The 18,058-nt window shown below is 39.1% G+C and overlaps 4 protein-coding genes across 4 annotated transcripts; all 4 read right to left on the minus strand.

Moving 5' to 3' along the window:
* Window positions 1–744: 744 nt before the first annotated feature.
* Window positions 745–2,092, minus strand: MONOS_8629 (uncharacterized protein; the record flags this gene model as incomplete). The annotated part of the gene is made up of 2 exons (XM_067879055.1): window positions 745–1,680; window positions 1,742–2,092. 2 exons carry the CDS (start codon window positions 2,090–2,092, stop codon window positions 910–912), a joined length of 1,122 nt encoding a protein of 373 aa, XP_067727666.1. The 3' UTR covers window positions 745–909.
* A 2,091-nt stretch (window positions 2,093–4,183) lies between these two features.
* MONOS_8630 (putative 60S ribosomal protein L7a) lies at window positions 4,184–5,434 on the minus strand. The gene has a single exon (XM_067879057.1). The coding sequence runs from the start codon at window positions 5,347–5,349 to the stop codon at window positions 4,330–4,332; it is 1,020 nt and encodes a 339-aa protein (XP_067727667.1). The 5' UTR covers window positions 5,350–5,434; the 3' UTR covers window positions 4,184–4,329.
* A 176-nt stretch (window positions 5,435–5,610) lies between these two features.
* Window positions 5,611–8,075, minus strand: MONOS_8631 (putative phosphoinositide phosphatase SAC6; the record flags this gene model as incomplete). Its single annotated transcript, XM_067879058.1, has 1 exon — window positions 5,611–8,075. The coding sequence occupies one exon, from the start codon at window positions 8,073–8,075 to the stop codon at window positions 5,883–5,885; it is 2,193 nt and encodes a 730-aa protein (XP_067727668.1). The 3' UTR covers window positions 5,611–5,882.
* Window positions 8,076–8,458: 383 nt separating this feature from the next.
* MONOS_8632 (uncharacterized protein) lies at window positions 8,459–17,049 on the minus strand. The gene has a single exon (XM_067879059.1). The coding sequence runs from the start codon at window positions 16,946–16,948 to the stop codon at window positions 8,555–8,557; it is 8,394 nt and encodes a 2,797-aa protein (XP_067727669.1). The 5' UTR covers window positions 16,949–17,049; the 3' UTR covers window positions 8,459–8,554.
* Between the last annotated feature and the right edge of the window lie 1,009 nt (window positions 17,050–18,058).

The following is an 18,058-nucleotide window of genomic DNA, read 5'->3' on the forward strand; positions in this document are numbered from 1 at the left end:
CTGAAATCAATATTCTTTAACAATCTGCTCAGACATTTTTAATTCTACGAAGGAAGTTCAACATCAAAGAAAGAAAGGAAAGTGAAGAGAAATGAGAAATCACAAAAAGTTGAGTCTCAGAAATTCACAACTTTGCGTTTATGATACATTTTGCGATTAAAGGAAGGATTTATATATGCAAATCTGAAATTGTCGGAAGCGTAATTGAACTTTCTTAAAGAAGCACGACTTGTCAAACAGTAGATCCATCTGATACAAAGTCCTATTCCAGTTTGACGGAAAAAATGAAGAGCAAAGAGCAATCACAAACGTCGTAAAGTCATCTGTTAAAGACGAAGCAGACATATGAAGAATGGAAAGAAAACCCTTCTTGTGCAATTCTTTTCCAATTTAACATATTTTGATGATTACATGAAAATTGCAACTTCTTCATTTTAAGCATTCCACTTTTCATCTCACTTAAGTGAAAGTTAATAGAATTAAAAAAAAAAAACTTCTTCTTTATTTCATTCGCCTTTATTTTGTAAATCATCTATCTTTTCTTTCTATTCTTCTATCCTTTGGATTCACATGGAATTTGGAAAAACAAGAAAAGAAGCCGAAGAACACATTATTTCTCAAAAGACCAAAGGCGAGAAAGCTGGAGATGATGAATATACTATTGAATATTGATTGTATTTTCATGAAAATACTGAATGTGCAAACCATTTGAAGAAGATAATTTTGGAAATAAAAATAGAATAATTTTTTCTCATTATTTTTTGTTTCTTCAATTTATTTTGATGAATTGAGATTAAAATGCAATTTTTCTTTACGATTATATCTAAAAGGACTTTTTTATTTTGTGAAATGAAGAATAAAAGGAAATGCATTATTTTTGAGCTGCAAAATTTAAATCATTTCATTTCCTTAAGCATTCACAAAGTAATCAGAAATATTCAACGATATGTTGCCAAAACCATAATATTGATCTTTTAGAAAATTCAACATTTTATGAAAGCTAATAATGACATCTTCATATCCTTCTTCCTCCATCTTTTCAAATATCTCCATTTTTGTTGCATTTCGCTTAGTTTCGTCCGTTTCGTCCTTCTCCTCTTCTTTCAATCTTTCTGAAATGGTCAAAAAGAAATGCAAACAATTCCACACTGTAAAATGTTCCAAAGTTGATCGTTTCATTTCCTCTGAAAACAGATCGACAACACCTTCCTTCAACATAACATCAACTTCCACAACTCCATAATCTGATGCAGTTCTCAAGGAGTGAATGCATTTATTGCTAATTACTTCATTATTCCCTTTTGCTGCTCGATATACCTGAGCTATGCTGCTTAAAAGCCCAATAAATTCTTCGTTCCACAATGTGCATTCGGATAAGAAATCATTTATAGCATTGAGCCATCTCTCGATAACAAGAACTTTCTTCACTTTTTTCCCTCTTTTTTCCTCTTCTTTTCTCTTCCAATCCACATTTCTTTTCAGTTCTTCGATTTCTCTTCTTGCTTCTCTTGTGAAATGCAGCTCATTCACAATCACTTCTTTCATGCCTTTGTCTTTAACCCATCTTTTTATCAAAAACTGCCAAGCAGATTGATAGGCAAGTCGTGTCAGATTTCTGTGTTCTTGATGATATTTGATGATTTCTTTGATTTCATTCAAATACAGTTTTTGTTCAATTTTCTAATGAAAAAATGATTTAAAAAAAGCAAACATAATAAAAATGAAATAGAAATGCTCATACATAAAATCCAACATTGCTCAAAGCAATCAACGCTATTTCCACTTCTTTTTGAGCTTCTTCGTTTTCCTCTTTCTTCAATGCAACTTTTATAATGCAAGGAACACATACTGAAAACATTTCAGGTGAAAAGAAGAAGCCGAGAGAAAGATAGCATTCGCAAAGATCGGTCACCAGCTTTTCATTTTTTCCTTCATCTTTCTTCCCTCCCTCAATAATCATCTTCTCAAATCTTTCATTCAGCAAAGAATATACAAATTCCAGATCCCATATATTTTTCAGCATTTTGCAATGTCCAACACGCTTCAATAGAATAATAGCATTTTCCATTGCAATTTTCTTTTCTTCAATCATTTTTGATATTTTATCGAACAGTTCTTTTGTGAAAACTGTTTGAAATTCTATATAATTCAATTCTTCCATCAGCTCATTCATTTCCTCCATTTTCTGCATTTGTTCATCTTTTTTGCAACCTTCCAGTTCGCAAAACAATTCTGCAAACGAGTTTCAAAATACAAAAAATTTTGTTCAAAACTGTTTAATCCAAATAAAGGAACAAACTTGAAAACCTCTTGGTTCTGGTCATTGTCTGAACTCCTTTTTTACATTTATCATCATTTGGCAAACTCATTCTGTATGTTGCAAAAAATATTCAAAAAGAGGGGCAAAGCCTGGTAAATAACAAAATAAAAGATAAATACAAACAACATTGATTATCTTGCAAAATAAAAAAATTCGCAATACAAACTGTTAAATTTTTGCTTAATAAAAAGAAGTGTAAAAGAAATTGCGAAGAAGCCACAAAGATTGGCTGTATGAGTCCAAAAATAAAAATCTTTTGTTTCTTTTCGATCAAACCAATAGAAAATTTTCATTATCACAATTTTCAATTTTATCAATTCATAATTTTCCTTGAAACTTATTTCTTCTGTTTTCAAAATTAGATTAATTTCTGACGTAGAAACGAAGATGGTGGAAGACAAGTGGAAAACAAGAAGACAACAAAATTCTTGAAGAGAACGAATTGATCGTATAAATTAAAGTTAATGAAGACTAAAATCAAGAACAAACGAAATTGGATAACTTGAATTGCTTTGTGAGCTATTGCTACTGATGTTTGCTTCAAAATACTTTATGGAATTATCAAAGATGAATGAATTGAAAATCAAAAAAAGGCAGAAGAGCAAGATTAAATACAGCAAATAAAACTGATCTATGAATCAAGAAATGCTTGATTAACAGAAAATCTTTGAAGATTATATCCAACAATAAAGCTTCACAATTTAAAATTTGCAGCTTTACATGGTAATTTGAATAACCGGCACTTGCGCACTTTTGAGAAATTTTACTGATTTGTTTTTATTGTTATTTCCAATTGCAATCTAGTGAATGGATATTGGATGAGAAATATAGCGAAGTCAATTTGAACGAGAGACATTCAAGAAATTCGCAAGATTGACATTTTTCTTTCAATTTCTCTCGGAAAGAATTATGCTTTGCTTGAAGTTGTTTCAAAAAAATTAGCTTGCTTCCTTGTCAATAAAATTTGAGATACAGCTACTACATATGGTTTTTGGATTTATGAGAGAAGACTTCCAGATGAAATGAAGTGCACCAAATGCCAGCAGTCGGGTTTCCATGAAGAACACTATATTCACCGAATCAACCAATACATGCTCAATCAGCCAAAGCTCCACTGAAATCTTCTATGAAAACAGCCACTGAAGTTTCCATCATCTGTGGCATGCACCATGGAAACTGGCTTTTGATCCATTCCATCGTGACGCCTTTGAAGAGCAAATTCAGTAATCACATCTATTTCTATGGTAATTCGTCGAAGATGAACTTATTTGATCTTCTTGGTGTCAGACTCATTCCATATGCAGGCACCGTCAGAGCTAGAAACAGAATAATTAAGTTTTCAAAATGAAAAAACAAGATCATCACATCAACTGAAATTTCACACATCCAAATGCTATTTCTCGATCTTTCAATTGTTCGATGACTGCACCATAAGAATGATGGTTTTCTTTAACTGTATTGTCTTTTAGCACTCAGGAAATCGAAAAGTTAGGGCAAGCGACGAACAGAAACACAAAAACTGTCGAGCACAGTGAATTCTTCCTTATGGTCTTCATTATCCTTTCATCCTTGTATTTCGCAAACGGAACCAATGCTGCGATATGCCTTTTTGAACATTTGTTTTAATTTTGTTCCATTTTCAATTTTCTCAAGCGTTCACCTAAAAATAATTTAAAATGGAATACAAATTAAATTTAATTTCAACTTTTATTGATGATATATTTAAATACTTTTTTATCCCGGACAAAGAATCTCTGGACATATACCAAATAATTCAAATTATCCGAATAATTACAATAATATTATTTTTTTTTTAATACAAAACACAAAATCTCTATTAACGTAAAAAACGTTTTCAAGAAATTATATAAATTTAAGAAAAGAAGCTTCATGTTGATCTGTTGGATTTATGAGATGAAAAAATGATGAAACAAAATCAGATCATATTTCAACATACATCTGAATTTATTCCTCTTTTTTGACATGGTTAGAATAATAAAGAATTGTGATTATGCCTTGTGTTTATCGAGTGAAGCCTTCTTAAGGGCTTCAGCTCTCTTTTTCAGTGCAATCGAGGAACGCAGACCTAATTTACCTCCACCAACAGCACGTGCAATTTGTTCTGCTTTGTTGTTGTAGTTGGCTCTGCACATTGCATTGACCTTTGTAAGCTCGTGCTTATCTGCTGGACGAACATTCACGAATGCAAGGCAGGTTGCAGTCTTTAGATGAACTGCACGTCCGAGACGAGCTTTGTTCTTTACAATGCAATAAGGAACATCCATCTTTCTGCAAAGAGTTGGAAGCCAAAGAACATGCTCAATTGGATCAACATCGTTGGCAATAACAACAAGTCTTGCCTTCTTTTGCTCAACAAGTGAAGCAACATGATTAACACCAAATTTAACAACGAAAGGCTTTTGTTGCTTGACGGTTTTCTTTTGTTTCTTTGCCTTTGCCATTGCCAAAAGACGCTTCTTCTTTTGAGTCTCGGTTTCTGGACGATACTTTTTAATAAGATTGAAAACTTTCTTTGCATTTTGCTTGCTAAGTGTTGATGTGAATTGGTTGATCATTGCAGGAATCTTCAAACGAGTGTACATGATTTTTTTCATTCTTTGGAGTCTGATGTATCTGGGCCATTTCACCATTCTGCTCAAATCTCGTGGTGGAGGAAGGTCTCCGCCGATATGGAAGTGTCTTGGGCGCTTTATGCATTGATGTTCCTTGATCTGAGATGCAACATCGAGAGTCTTCTCCTCTTTTGTCTTCTTTCTCTTTTCAACCTTCTTCTTTGGTTGAGTTTTTTTTGCATCCTTTGGTACTTGTTTTGTGGCTTTTCCCGCTTTAGCCTTGACAACTGGCTTTGTTGTCGTTTTCTTTGTATCCTTTCCCTTTGCCGGTGCAGGCTTTGCTGCAACTTTAACCTTTGGCTTTTCTGTAACTTTCTTTGTCACTTTCTTTTCATCTTTCTTGGTCTTTGGCTTTGGAGCAGCCTTCGCTGGTGCTTTTGCCGCTTGTTTAGGCATAAGATCTCAACAGATCAAATCAAAGAATGGATGAGATCAAAACAATACCCAATATATGTTTCGTCACAATGAAAATTTAAAACTATTATTTAGAAAAACTATTTGATTTTATAAGTGAAAAATTGTTTTATTCAAAATTTAACTTGAAGGATTACCTTTAACATAAATTTCAAAAGCAACGTTGGAGACTTTTTCTCGACTTTTTTTTTTTTATTTTTGCTTTTTTTTTCAATGATGCTGTTAAAAACACCAAAATACTCATTTTCAAATTTTTTTAATTGCATTTGTTATTGTGCTCTTATTTGAATACTTATTCAAACTGATAAGTTTAACTGTATTGAAAAATTTCTCCAATTTGTTGTAAAAGAATAAAAATTTTTTGTTAAAAAATTTTCTTCATATAAGAGAAAAAAAAAAAAAAAAAAAAAGAGAGAGAGAGAGAGAGAAAGAAAAAGAAAAGAAAAACGGATAAAATAAAATAGAGTAAAATAAAATAAGAAATAAGAAAAAATTGCCTAAGTGATGCATTTGCATTATTCAAGAAAGCGATTTGACTTTTCTTCACTGGACGTGATATGAACATGCTGCTTAATGGTTTGAGAACGTGAAGAAGGAGGCATCTGCTTATGAACCTGAGATGAATGCCCGATGAAGGAGTTTGGGTGATTTTTTATGAGCGGAAATAGGATGAGCAAGAACAGAAGGACAGAGCAGACTGCAAAAGAAAGGATAAAAAGCATCACATCAACAGTAGCATTTAACGATTGGCTCCTGAAAAACGATGTCTGCTGAGGGGCGATGACAGACGAAACAAAAAGCGAAAGCAGCGCGAGAAAGACAAGAAATACAATCATTTTCCTCTGCGGCCGCTTGTGCGACATCTGAGGGAGTCTGATTTCTGGGTCAAAGGAACCCTTTCCAAGCCAGAAGTCAACCTCGTCTTGTTGGCTCGGCTCAGCAAAATTGCTCCCGACATATCTTTTGACATCAATCCATTTGTCTGCCAGTCTGCTTATCACGCTGCTTTTGTGTGTCTCTGTGAACCACGACTTTTTGCTTTGCGTGCCAGCCACAATTTGGCTTATGGCATTTCCGTTGTCCTTCCACAAAGTGCGAATAGCAGCATCAATAACTGGCAGCTCTGTGCTCGGAAGAGGAGGGAATCTGCGAAATGAACGAGAAGATGGGTGTGCTGGGTGAAGTTGGCGGGAAGACGGAGACGATGACGCAGGCGAAGGCGAAGGCGAAGGAGAAGAAGATGATAAAGAGGAAGAAGAAGATGTTTGAAGTGCAGAAGATGACGATGAATAAGAAGATATTGAAGATTGCATTGAAGATGGGTGCGAAACAATCGGTGAGGGAGATGAAGAAGGAAAAGGGCCTTCTGAAAGGCTTCCTGTTGAAAATGGCAAGTGAATTGCTGCAGCGTCTGCTGTCGAAGGAAGAGAAGCTCCGAGTGGAAGAGAGCCAAGCGAAGGAGTCGAAGGAGCAGGAATCGAAGGAAGTCTTTTGTGAATGGCATTACGCGGCGAATGGCGAAGATCAAAAGGAGAAGGCGTTGGAGAGAGCGAAGGGCTTGGAGAAGGAGAGGGAGAAAGAGAGATGTTAGACATATTCCGAGTGATGAGCGATGAAGTGGCAGCAGAATTTGAACGGGAAGCCGCTTTCGCAGTTGAAAGCTGATCGACAAACAAAAGCATCTTCCGAATGATTTCCGTTCCGATAACATGCTGCACAACATTTGTCCTGTCCAGGCAGTCAAAGCCAGACGTGCGGATAACGTGGCTCTGTCTTGACAGCACTTTTGTCCCTGTTTTTGAGCCGTCTTCAAATCTGGCGGCGAAAAAGAGCCCATCTGGCTCGCTCATCGCCTCTGAGACAACAAGACCCACTCTGTCCATATGGGTCCATCCACACACTTTATCAAAGTCAAACGAGCAGAAGCGCAGTTGGTGCTGACGGCCTTTCTCATTGCCAAGCAGCTGGCACTGCTGATAGAACGAGTCGGCGAGGGACTTTTCGTGCTTCGACTGTCCACATAAGCTGACAACCTGAACATCGCCATATCGCTCAAACAATTTCTCTAAGGCTTTGCGTGCAACGTTGGAAGAAGCACTTTGGGTGCTTGGAAACAGAACAGAAGGATGCATTCGCATATTCGGCTGTTGGCTCCAGGCAATAAATGCTGAGCCTCGAAGCTGGACACACGAGCAAAGACGTTGTTGGTTTCCGCCTCCGACGACACAAATTGTCTCTGTTTCAAATGTGTTACCGCTCCATCCATTTTCATCAGCGCCTCGATTCTGAAGGCGGAATCCAGCTCTTTCATTACACTGACGTGATATTAACATCAAAGATACAATATCACCATCACGTGGAACAGTTTCAATTCCAACAAACCCACGAATAAGACGCATGACTGATTTTTCTATTGGAGTTTTAATCAATGGCTGTATTAGATAATGATTCCATGTGAATTCAGGATCCCAAAAGGGAGTATCCGAATTATTGCTTGAGTGAAAATGAGCTAACTGACAAGATAGACTAAGTGTCCAAGATCTAACCAATGGAAGATTTAAATTAGTTCGAATTGGTTTTGAATGTAACGATGTGTAAAGGTGCTTGTCATGAATCATTCGTCTGAAATAGGAAAAATAAATATTTGCTTCTTTTTTCGCTTTTTCATCTGTCAACTGATTCAACAAATCTCGCTTTCGTGGATACATATCACACTGAGAAATACGAAATATTGTTGAATTGTTAAATTCTGCAACAAATTCTACTTTTTTCACAAGAAGAAGGCAAGATGTGGTTGCAAATTGAGCAAGTCCAATAATTCCCAGATAAATGCGCTTATCTTTTGCTTCAATTGGAACATTTTCTAAAAGAATAAAACAAGAAAAATATGAATTTTATTTGCTATTAAAGGCGATGAAACAAACGAATTACATTTAAAGAAGCGTCCTTTTGGTTTATTTGAATTATGTTATCTTGCATTTCTACAAATATGTGCCCATTTCCATCATGGGACACAAGAATGCAATACTCTTGCATGAAAATGGTCTATTAGTCGCGCAATTCAAAAAAGAAAAGATATCAAAATAAATTCTTTTTTAAAGGGTTAAAAGTTTTATTTTTTTTTCACAAAAACATAAAAAATAATATATATAACATCCTATACAACACAAAGATAATTATAAAATAACTAATGGCCAGGGCCTAAAATGCTCATAAATAAGGGATTTACTGAGGAATTTCCAGAATAATATGGAGATGATTGTTTATATGGCTGAGTATGCGTTGATCCCTGTTGCATTGAAGGAACAGAATAAATTGCCTGAGCAGGTGAAGAAGGATAAGTAAATTGTGGAGGGTGAGGAGGAAGGTTGCGATACGGACGATGATCAGGATAAGTTATATTAGAGGGCAATGGATGGATCATAGGGTATGTGCTTGGAGAAGAAGGCGAAAAAGATAAATTTGGCACGCTCAACGATCTTTGCTCGTGAATTTCAGGCTGTGCAGCAACTGCAGAAGGCTGTTGAACTGGTGGATTGCTGGTCGAAGGAGGGAAAAGCGAAGAAAGAGAAGCAATAAGCTGGATGGCAGGCTCAACAGAAAGCTGTTTGGAAATAACTGCTTCCAAAATGATGCGCAGAGAAGAGTAAAGTGGATGTGACGAAGAAAGAAGAGGCTGAGTGCTCTGACTGGAAGAAGCAACAGGAGCAGCAGCATCAGCTGGGCGCGAGGAGAGGATGGAAGAGAGGGAGGAAATGAACAGCTTGGCGAGATCGGAAGAAGATGTTTGGTGTGTCTGGCTAGCAGATGCACTTGGAAGAGATGGCGTGGAAACAGAAGGTTGCACAAAGTGTTCTTGTGCCTCTTTTTGTTGGAATGTTTCTGATGTTTGAAGAACCGATGAAGCAGTTTTTGTGTGGGCTGTGTTCTGTAGAGGAGCAGAGGAAGATGGCAAGGCAAGTGATTGATGAGGAGGATAAGCAGTGTGCGAGGGAGACTCCAAACGCGATGGGGCTCTTTTGTCGAGTGCAGGAGCAGCTGAAACAGGAACAGCGGGAAGAGAAGAAGCAGATTTTGTTGCAGAAGAGGAGGACGATATAGATGAAAGAGAAGGCATAGGTGGTAGCGCAGGCAATGAAGGCAACGAAGGCACTGAAGGAATGGACGATGCTGATGGAGCTATCTTTGAAGAGGAAGGCGATGAAATTGCGGTTGCTGTCGATGCTGCTTTTGTTGATGCTGCCATCACAGCCATTTTCTGATTCGGATGTGCTCCTCCGTTTCTTTGATCAGCATGTGCCGATGAAAGAGAACTGGTTTGTTTTGCTTTTTGCTGCACTTCGTTTGTTTTGATGACAATTGAAGTGCTTTCTTTTGGGGTGCAAACATATGGCGTTGCATATGGATTTAGAGCTTGCTTTGAAGACGAACTCGTTTTTTCTGTTTTGATCTGTTTTTTCTGTGCTGAAGATGCATTTCCTGTTGCAGAAGTGTTCTGTTGTTCGTGTTGCTTCGATTGTGAAGAAGGCATCTGCTGTTGAACAGAAATGTGAATCTCTTTTTGCTTAACTTTGCTTTCAACAGCATTTGATTTCTGTTCTTTGTGCTGTTGCACTGCGCCTCCCAGAGAAGATTGCAAGCTTTCGAGCGATGATGATTTCTGAACTGCTTCAGCCATCTCAAAACTTCCATTTCCTTCTTCCTTTGGCAGTGCCTGTGCGTTCGATTCATTTGCAGCTGATGCGGTTTGGCCAGCAGAAAGTGACGAGTCGCGCTGCGACGGAACAAATCTGAATCGTGAGGACGAACGAGTGCGTCTCTGAGCAGTCGGACTGGGCTTGATCTCAGTAGAAAGTGCATTATGACTTTCTTTTTGGGGGGTTGTCTGTTCAATTTCCTCGCTCTTCTCCTTTTTCATTCGCTCTTTCTTCTCTTTCTCTTTCTTCTTCTTCTTCTCTTTCTTTCCTTTCTCTTTCTCTTTCTCATTTTTGGTTTGCTCGCTGTCTTTCAACTGCGAATTCATCAATAAATTGTTTTCTTCATCTTCTTTTGTCGAATATTTCAATGCTGCTTCAGATGTCGTTGCTCCATCAACATGTGATAAATCACCAGATAATGTCTTTTGTGTGCGTTTTTGTGCTAATTCTTCGTTTGACAAGAATGAAAAGCTTCCTCCAAGACCTTCGTCATCGAGATCGTCCGCTTCAGGAGATCTGCCGCGATGTTGGTGTGCATGACGAGTGAGATGCTCTTGCTGATTGGCAATTGAAAATGTTGGAGAAAGTGGAGAAGATGTCGATGAAGATGAATTGACTGAGGCAACATCCATTTGTAGTGAACGAGAAGAAGGAGGAGATGGTAGCTTGAGAGACACATTGTAATCGATGTCGCTCATAGGAATGTCTCGTATGAACTCCGGAAACAGTGCTAGTGATGTAAGCATCGTTGTGCTGCTGTTATCATTCAGACTCAAACTGAATGAAGAGTTTTGAATGTCAATATTGAGATCATTACGTTGTGTGGCTGATGGATCATTAAATAAAGAAGAAGCAGGTGAAGAAGAAGTTGGGGTGCCAAGTAATGACTGCTTCGGCTGTAAGTACAAGTTGTCCATGAAATTCATCTGTTGGCCTTGTTTGGATGAAAGAAGAGGCGAATCACTTCCGCTGGGATAGAGCATGTCAGCAAAATTCTTCTCATCAGAGTTCTGATAGAAATAATCTGTTCCGTCTGCTGTAGGGAATTGCTTGTCGCTCATATGAGGAAACCTTTCAAAGAATGCTTTGGAGTCTGGATGATGCATAAGTTGTGTTGGAGAATGCAACAGAGAGGAATACGAACACTCGTTATTACATTTTGTAGCCTCTGTGCCAAAGTCTTCTTCACATTTTTTCAGCGAGACTAGCTCAGCATCCAAAAGAGAGGATTGTGAATACTTTTGAGATTCCATCGAGTTGAACATTTGCAATTGATCGGGATACTCACATGAGTTCATACGAGGAGTCATTGGCATCAACTCTGTTGGAAGCAATGAAGAAAGTAATGGAGAAGTGAATAACGTCACATTTGAGGAGGAAGAAGAAGATGTCGATGTCAATGAAGAAGATAAAGAAGATGAGGAAGATGATGATGTTGTTGTTGAAGTTGCAGTTGTAGCAGTGATTGCCGTTGAAGCAGAAGCATCTGAAATAGGGAGACTTTCGATTCGTTCCTCATTTTTGCCCATCCACGGTAGATTTATCAGCCGTGGAGATGCGTCAGAGACAGAAAGTGCGGTTGTTGGGCTGCAAATGCGCGAAAGAGGAGTGTGCTGTTTGCCAGAGCGATGCTCATGTTCCATAGAAGTAGGTGACAAAACAGGAGACGGAGTGTCAGGTGGAGGACTAAGTGTCATTCTTTCGTCTTTGTCTTTCCCAGCTCTCTCCCAGCGAGATGATGCATAGCTCCTCAGATCCTCTGCTGTGTGCGAAGGAGGCAACGAGAAGGACCCAGATGACATCTCGCTGATGTAAGTGAATCCTCTGCTTCCTCTGCTGCGCGGTGTGAGTGGCTCATCCTGAGCAATGCTGTGATCATAAGGAGTCTGAGATGCCATAGCACGCAGCCTGGTAGCCATCGTCAGGTTGCTTACACTTGTCGAGCATTCGCTCATCACAAATCCGTCTCGTTCTCTTTCTTCCCTTTTCGATAGAAATGACTCTGTTTCCCTTTCGTCTCTCTCAATAAAGTTCGCAATTGTGTCTCTTTCTGGTCCATCATCAATCTCGTTGTTGTCTGAACTGCGTGTGGATGAGTTCTCAACGGGCGTTTTAGCAAAGTCTGGTGGAGTGCGATCATCAAGCTCGTCAGTTGCAAGTGGACTTCTTCTCTTTGCATCGAGTGGTTGCATGCTCGAAAGCTGCATACTGAGTCTTTCATCCCACAGATCATCTCCATCCCAAGCTTGATCTTCTAGTTGCTGTGCTGGATCTATTCCATCCACATCCACATCGCTCAGATCTGGATGATCATCACCTTCCCTCCAGCCTCGCACTGTCTTCTCTTCAACTTGAAGCTCTTTTCTATTGTCTTCTGAATGCTCTTCAGTTGGAGTGGCTGACTTCGAATGAGTGTTTGTGCTTTCTTTGCTGCTTTCAGTGTCATTATGTTTTCTCTCTTCTTCTTCTGCTTTCTCATTGAGAACTTCTCCTATGATAGTAACTCTGTTGCAGGTGCTCTTTGTTTTTGCTTCACGTTCGCATTTTGTTGCACCATTTCCTGTTTGTTGAAACGTCACAAACCATGGAATTACATTGTTTGCTTTCCTTAGATCTTCTTCAGAAACATTGGTAGAAGATGATATTGGCAATTCTGGTGCAATAAAAGCATCATTTTCATTGCTCACTCTTTGCAGCTGGCTTCCTTTTTCCAACATATCATCCATGCTATCTTCGCCAATTGCGGTCAGTCCAGGCGGCATTCCTGTAAATGATGCTTCTTCAATGCTGCTGCACTCTTCATCATTTGCTGTCAATCCCATGCTTTGCTTTTCTTTTGCATCAACTGAATTAACCTTTTTAATTTCGTCTTTGGAACAGTTGTGTGTTACTTGGAAATTCTGCACGTTTTCCATTTCCATTTTTTCGCTTTCCCATTCTGAATTCAGAAGACCGTTTGCCATTTCAGAAAAAATGGAAAATTGATCAGAAAAGGAAGAATTATCTTTGCTGAATAGAGTTCCTTCCAAATATTTCTGTGAAATCACCTCAGACAATTGCGTTGTGGATTGCTGATTTGCAGGAGCAGTTGTGTTTGTGCTGGTAGCGATGTGTTGCTTCTTTTCTTCTGGTTGAAGTGGGTCGAATTGAATGTGCTGACTGAATTCTTCAGATTGCGTGGGAGAAAGCACAGACACATTCATTGAATTGCTGTCAGCATTCTCTGGCAAAAGAGAGAGATTGTTAAAAGCATTGCTAGCAACAGCAGATGAAGAGCGATGATGCATATCTGTCAATGTTAACAGATGAGATTGCGGACGGCACAGATTGTCTCGAAAAGTCTTTACAATTTGTCGAATTGGTGGTAAGATAATTGGAAGGGGAAGAATTGGATCCTTTATTTGATCAGCATGCTCCTTTTCCATTCCAATTTCTTTGGTGTCATCTAGTATCTGATCTTTGTAATTGCTGCTATCATTGTTTGGCTTATCGCAAATGGTGCTCCGAAGATTTGGCAGCATCATTTGCATTTCAGTTGAAGAAGGTGAAGTTGGAACTCCAAATCCATTGGTATAGCTTTCTGCACTTTCAGATACATAATTTGAAGCAGATGTTGGCGATGAAGGAAGCAGAGGAGATGATGCATCCGCAAATGAATGCACACCTGTTGATAAATTCTGCGAAAGATGGGTTGAGTTTAAGCTGTAGTCCTCAAGCGAATTCAGTTTTGCAATAGAATGAGAAAAACTGTAGTTACCATCATCTGATTGAGATGTTGTTTGCGGATGCAGCAAAGAGAAAGGTTCTGCAGTACCAATTGAAAGCAAAGAAGTATGTTTTTGATCGCATTCGATGTTTTCATATTGAACATGCGTTGAGTTTTTCAATTCGTTCGTTAAATCAACACAATATTCTGTCTTCTCGGTTTTTTCAGTCTTCTTTGTAATTTCTTCCCGTTTTCGAATTGGTAAATTCTGCACATTTTGAGAGGGCTCATCTGCGTCTTCAGAAGATTGAAGCATTTGAGAATGTTTACTCGTGTTTGAAGAGGACTTCTGTTGTCTGTTCATTTTTATTCTCCGAATCAACTCTTTCAAATCACTGTCAAATTCGCTATCTTTCTTCATCTTTTCATTTTGCGCTAATTGTTTGAGCATCTTTGAAAGTGTTTGGCTGTTACGTTCTTCTTTCTCTTTCTCTTTCTCCTCCAATTCAGATCTGATCTCAGCAAGCAGCATTGTCTCATTCACTTCTGTTTCACTCAATGTCTTTCTTCCTTGTTCAGTCAAATTTGTGTTTTTCTGCTTTTTCTTCGAATTGTCTTTGATATTCGCTTGTCGGTTTTTGATGGCTGCAAGCAATTTGGCAATTTCTTTCCTTTCTTCTTGTTCATTCTCCATCTGATTGTCTGTTTCGATTGTTGTTTCTACTTCTTTTTCTTTCTTTTCTGCATTCTTGCTTTCGTTTCTTTTTTGCTTCTCTTCTCTTCTCTTCTCTTCCTGGTTTTTCTTTGTCTTCTTTTCATCATCCAATTTTGCATTAAATTTCTGAACAGAATCTGCTTTTGTAGATTCCACATGCTCATTTCGAAATTCAACATATAAGCTTTCACTATTGCAAGCTTCTTTCTTTTTTTCTGTTCCTTTCTCCTTTTTTTGTTGATTCATTTTTATCGGTTCTTCTTTTTCCTCCTCCTCCTCCTCCTCTTCTTCTTCTTCTTCTTTTAGTTTTATTTCTCTTGTCTCTTTAGATAGCTCAGAATCTTCATTTGCTTTTAATTCTTCCGCTTCCCTTTTCTTTTTTGCTAACAAAATCTGTTCTGGATCTACTGCAAACATCAAATTGTTTTCCTCCTTCTCTCTCAACATTCGCTCTTTAGTTTCTTTCTCAAGCTGTATCCTCATCAGCCTTGCCAACTCTTCCTCTTTTCTCATCTGCTCTTCCATCAATCTTCTCATCTCAGCCTCCTTCCTTATCTGTTCCTGCCTCGCCTTCTCTTCCTCCTCCTTCTTTCTCTCCTCTGCCATCTTCTGCCGGATGATCCGCAGCATAAGCTCCTGCGCATCCTGTGCTGCTTCAAACAGCTCAGAATAGCTCACATCTTCCGTTCCTTCTGAGTTTCCCTTCGAAGACAAAGTGCCCCAATTCCGCTTGATTTTGCGCAGCAGCTGCATCGGAGAGTTGGATGGGAAGTCATTCCAGTTGATCTGATCGCCTTTGTCATTTGATGTTGCTGCTTTTTTGGACTTTGTTTCTGAAGCTTCATCAGCAGCATTTCCAACTAAAGATGGTATCGATGCAGTTGTGTTGTCATTTGATGCTACTTGCGAATTCTGATTTTTTTGTCTTTTCTTTTTTGATTCTTGTTCCTTTGAATTCGTGTTGCTGAAAGAGCCATCTTTTTCAAATAGTCCATCTTTCGCTTCCCCTTTTTTAGATTTCCAGAAATTGGCATTTTTCATCAGCCTATCGAATTCATCAATCGAATACAAACCGCTTCTAACTGCTCTTCCGAAAGCACACAGCAAAAACAGCAGAGTCAGCTGAACACCCGACCTCTGCCAGGTTTCCATCAAAAGTGGCGACTCCACATACAGAGTAGTTATCGGTGTTCCCATCGAGTTTGAAGATGAGTCTGGCTTCATCTGACTTGCAGGAATAAGTGGACAGGACCGCGCAAAAGACGGGCGTTCCGATGGAACGCCTGGCAAAGCATATGAAACAGCCGGTGGAGGCGAAGAAGTCGAAGGAGAGTCGCTTGAAATAGTCTCAACGATTGTGTTTGCCTGCTTTCGTGCCAAAGGAACATCAGTAAAATGGGACGAGCAGCTGCCGAGTTCGTCGTTGGCTGTGACTGGATAGAACAGCGATGTCGAAAGAGGAGATTCCACCGCATTCAGAACGGAATACGGATTGCGCGATGAGACACGCCCACGCTGCTCCGCGTCTGCAGTTGGTGAAACGACGCCTTGCGAGCTTTTGGATTGTGTTTGGTTTTCAATTTTCCTGCATTTCATTTCATTTTCTTCTTCAGACAGAAAGATGGCCAAAAATGAAAGTAGTGCAATATGTAAGTTGCGATTTGCAGCGTGACGCAAATGAGACTCCTTTCCAAACAAGAAAATGACAGCAACGATTGCAGCTGCTGGTAGTTCCATAGCCAAATCATGAGTGTCCAAGTATGTTGCAAGGGTGCCAATGAATGACTTATTAAAAGGCGAATACGACAAAACGATGTCACTCAAATTGGTGGGTGTGCTTGTTGATGAATCCGACTTCAAAAAAGATGAACTTTCAGTCTTTGTATTTGAGGCTGTGTTATCTGAAGCATTTGTGAATAGCAGGGAAGGTGTAATATACCCAAAGCGCAGTCCATATAGCGATATGTTGAAAAGAATCCGAAGAGAAAGAGCAGTCGTGAGTTGCTGCTCCGTTTTGCATTTGAACATTTCAGCAGCCAAATGAGCAATCTTCAATAGGCAGAGCATCGGAGACGGTGGCATCGGATTTGATGAATACTTTCTCCCGGACTTTGCATGCATCGCGCCACAAGCCACTTCCAAATCTTCGTTGAGAGAAGGCAGTACATGAAACGCGCCTGGCATAGTCAGACCATCTGTTGCGATGTTAAAGATCTTCAGTGCTGTGTTACACAAAGAAGGATGAGCCGTCGAACGAGCAAGAGAAAGAATCGAATCAAACAAGAACGGTTCAGAAGAAGAAATTCGAAATTGAACAGAAGAAGAAGAAGAAGAAGAAGAAGAAGAAGAAGAAGAAGAAGAAGAAGAAGAAGAAGAAGAAGAAGAAGAAGAAGAAGAAGAAGAAGAAGAAGAAGAAGAAGAAGAAGAATTACTCTGCAGTGGAATTTGTTGATAATACATCATCTCTCCAAAGAATACACGGAGACGAGAACAAGGAGGCAGAAACAGCAGAGTCAATCCAATCACATTTGCAGCAGCTAATCTCGCGAATGCCGTGACTGGCTCGTACTTTTCGAAAGGATTTGGATGAAGAAGAACTTGCAATGAATGAGCTTGCTCTGAATTCTGACTGGAAGATGATTGCAACTTTGATGTATTGCGCTGTTTAGTTTCCTTTGTTGGCTGGGAATCTGATGCTTCAGTCAAAGATGGATTTGTCCAGAACAAAGGAATGCGAATCGGACAAATGTGAGGAAAACTCAAGGAATTCAATGAGGATTTTTGTGCATTCTCAGCATCCTCATTCACTTTTGTAGCATATTGGGGATTACCTCTTGTATATAAATACTTCTGAAGAATAAGAGCATCTGGATATGGCTGTGCGTCTTTTTGTTTTGCAGGCTGATGCGCAGCTGAAGAAGCGGGTGAGTCTGTCTCGGCTGTTGTATGATAAAGATTAAGCAGCAGCGATAGGTCCATCAACATGCGAATCAGAGGAGAGGAGTCCTTGACGGAAAGATAAGGAATGATAGTCAACAGTATCTGCAGAAGAACAGCCAAAAATACATGGAGCGAATGTGGAGAGGCAAAAATTGCGTTTTCATCGATATCATCAGGGATGCCTCGAATGAGAGCATGTGATGTTTTCTCGTTGTATGTTTGCTGTGCATGTTTCTGTGCTTCTCTTTGTGAATGTTTCTGATTACTCAAATAACTTCCATTCAATGGAATGAGGGAAGAGTGTTCTTTTCCTGCCTCTTCTCTATCCACAAATACATTGAATGAAACTTCTTTATGTCCTTCCACATCAATACAGAGACGATATGGTTCAAGGTCATTCCGCCTGCTTTCAAGATATTCGAAGTATTCAGCCACTTTGCTTACAACTTCCATGATGCGTCCAACAGCCCCGCAGTCAAGTGCCAGCCGAGCATTCGTCGGAACAGCTGAGACAAGAAGATAGAATAGTGACGCAGAAGGAAACATCAGATAAGACACCCGACTGCCAATCATGTCGAGAAGAGTCGTAAACAGTCGCTTCATCTGAACAGCATCTCTGCCATTCAAATCGAA

The sequence above is a fragment of the Monocercomonoides exilis genome (assembly GCF_001643675.1).
Source record: "Monocercomonoides exilis strain PA203 chromosome Unknown scaffold21-1407046, whole genome shotgun sequence".
NCBI lineage: Eukaryota > Preaxostyla > Oxymonadida > Polymastigidae > Monocercomonoides > Monocercomonoides exilis.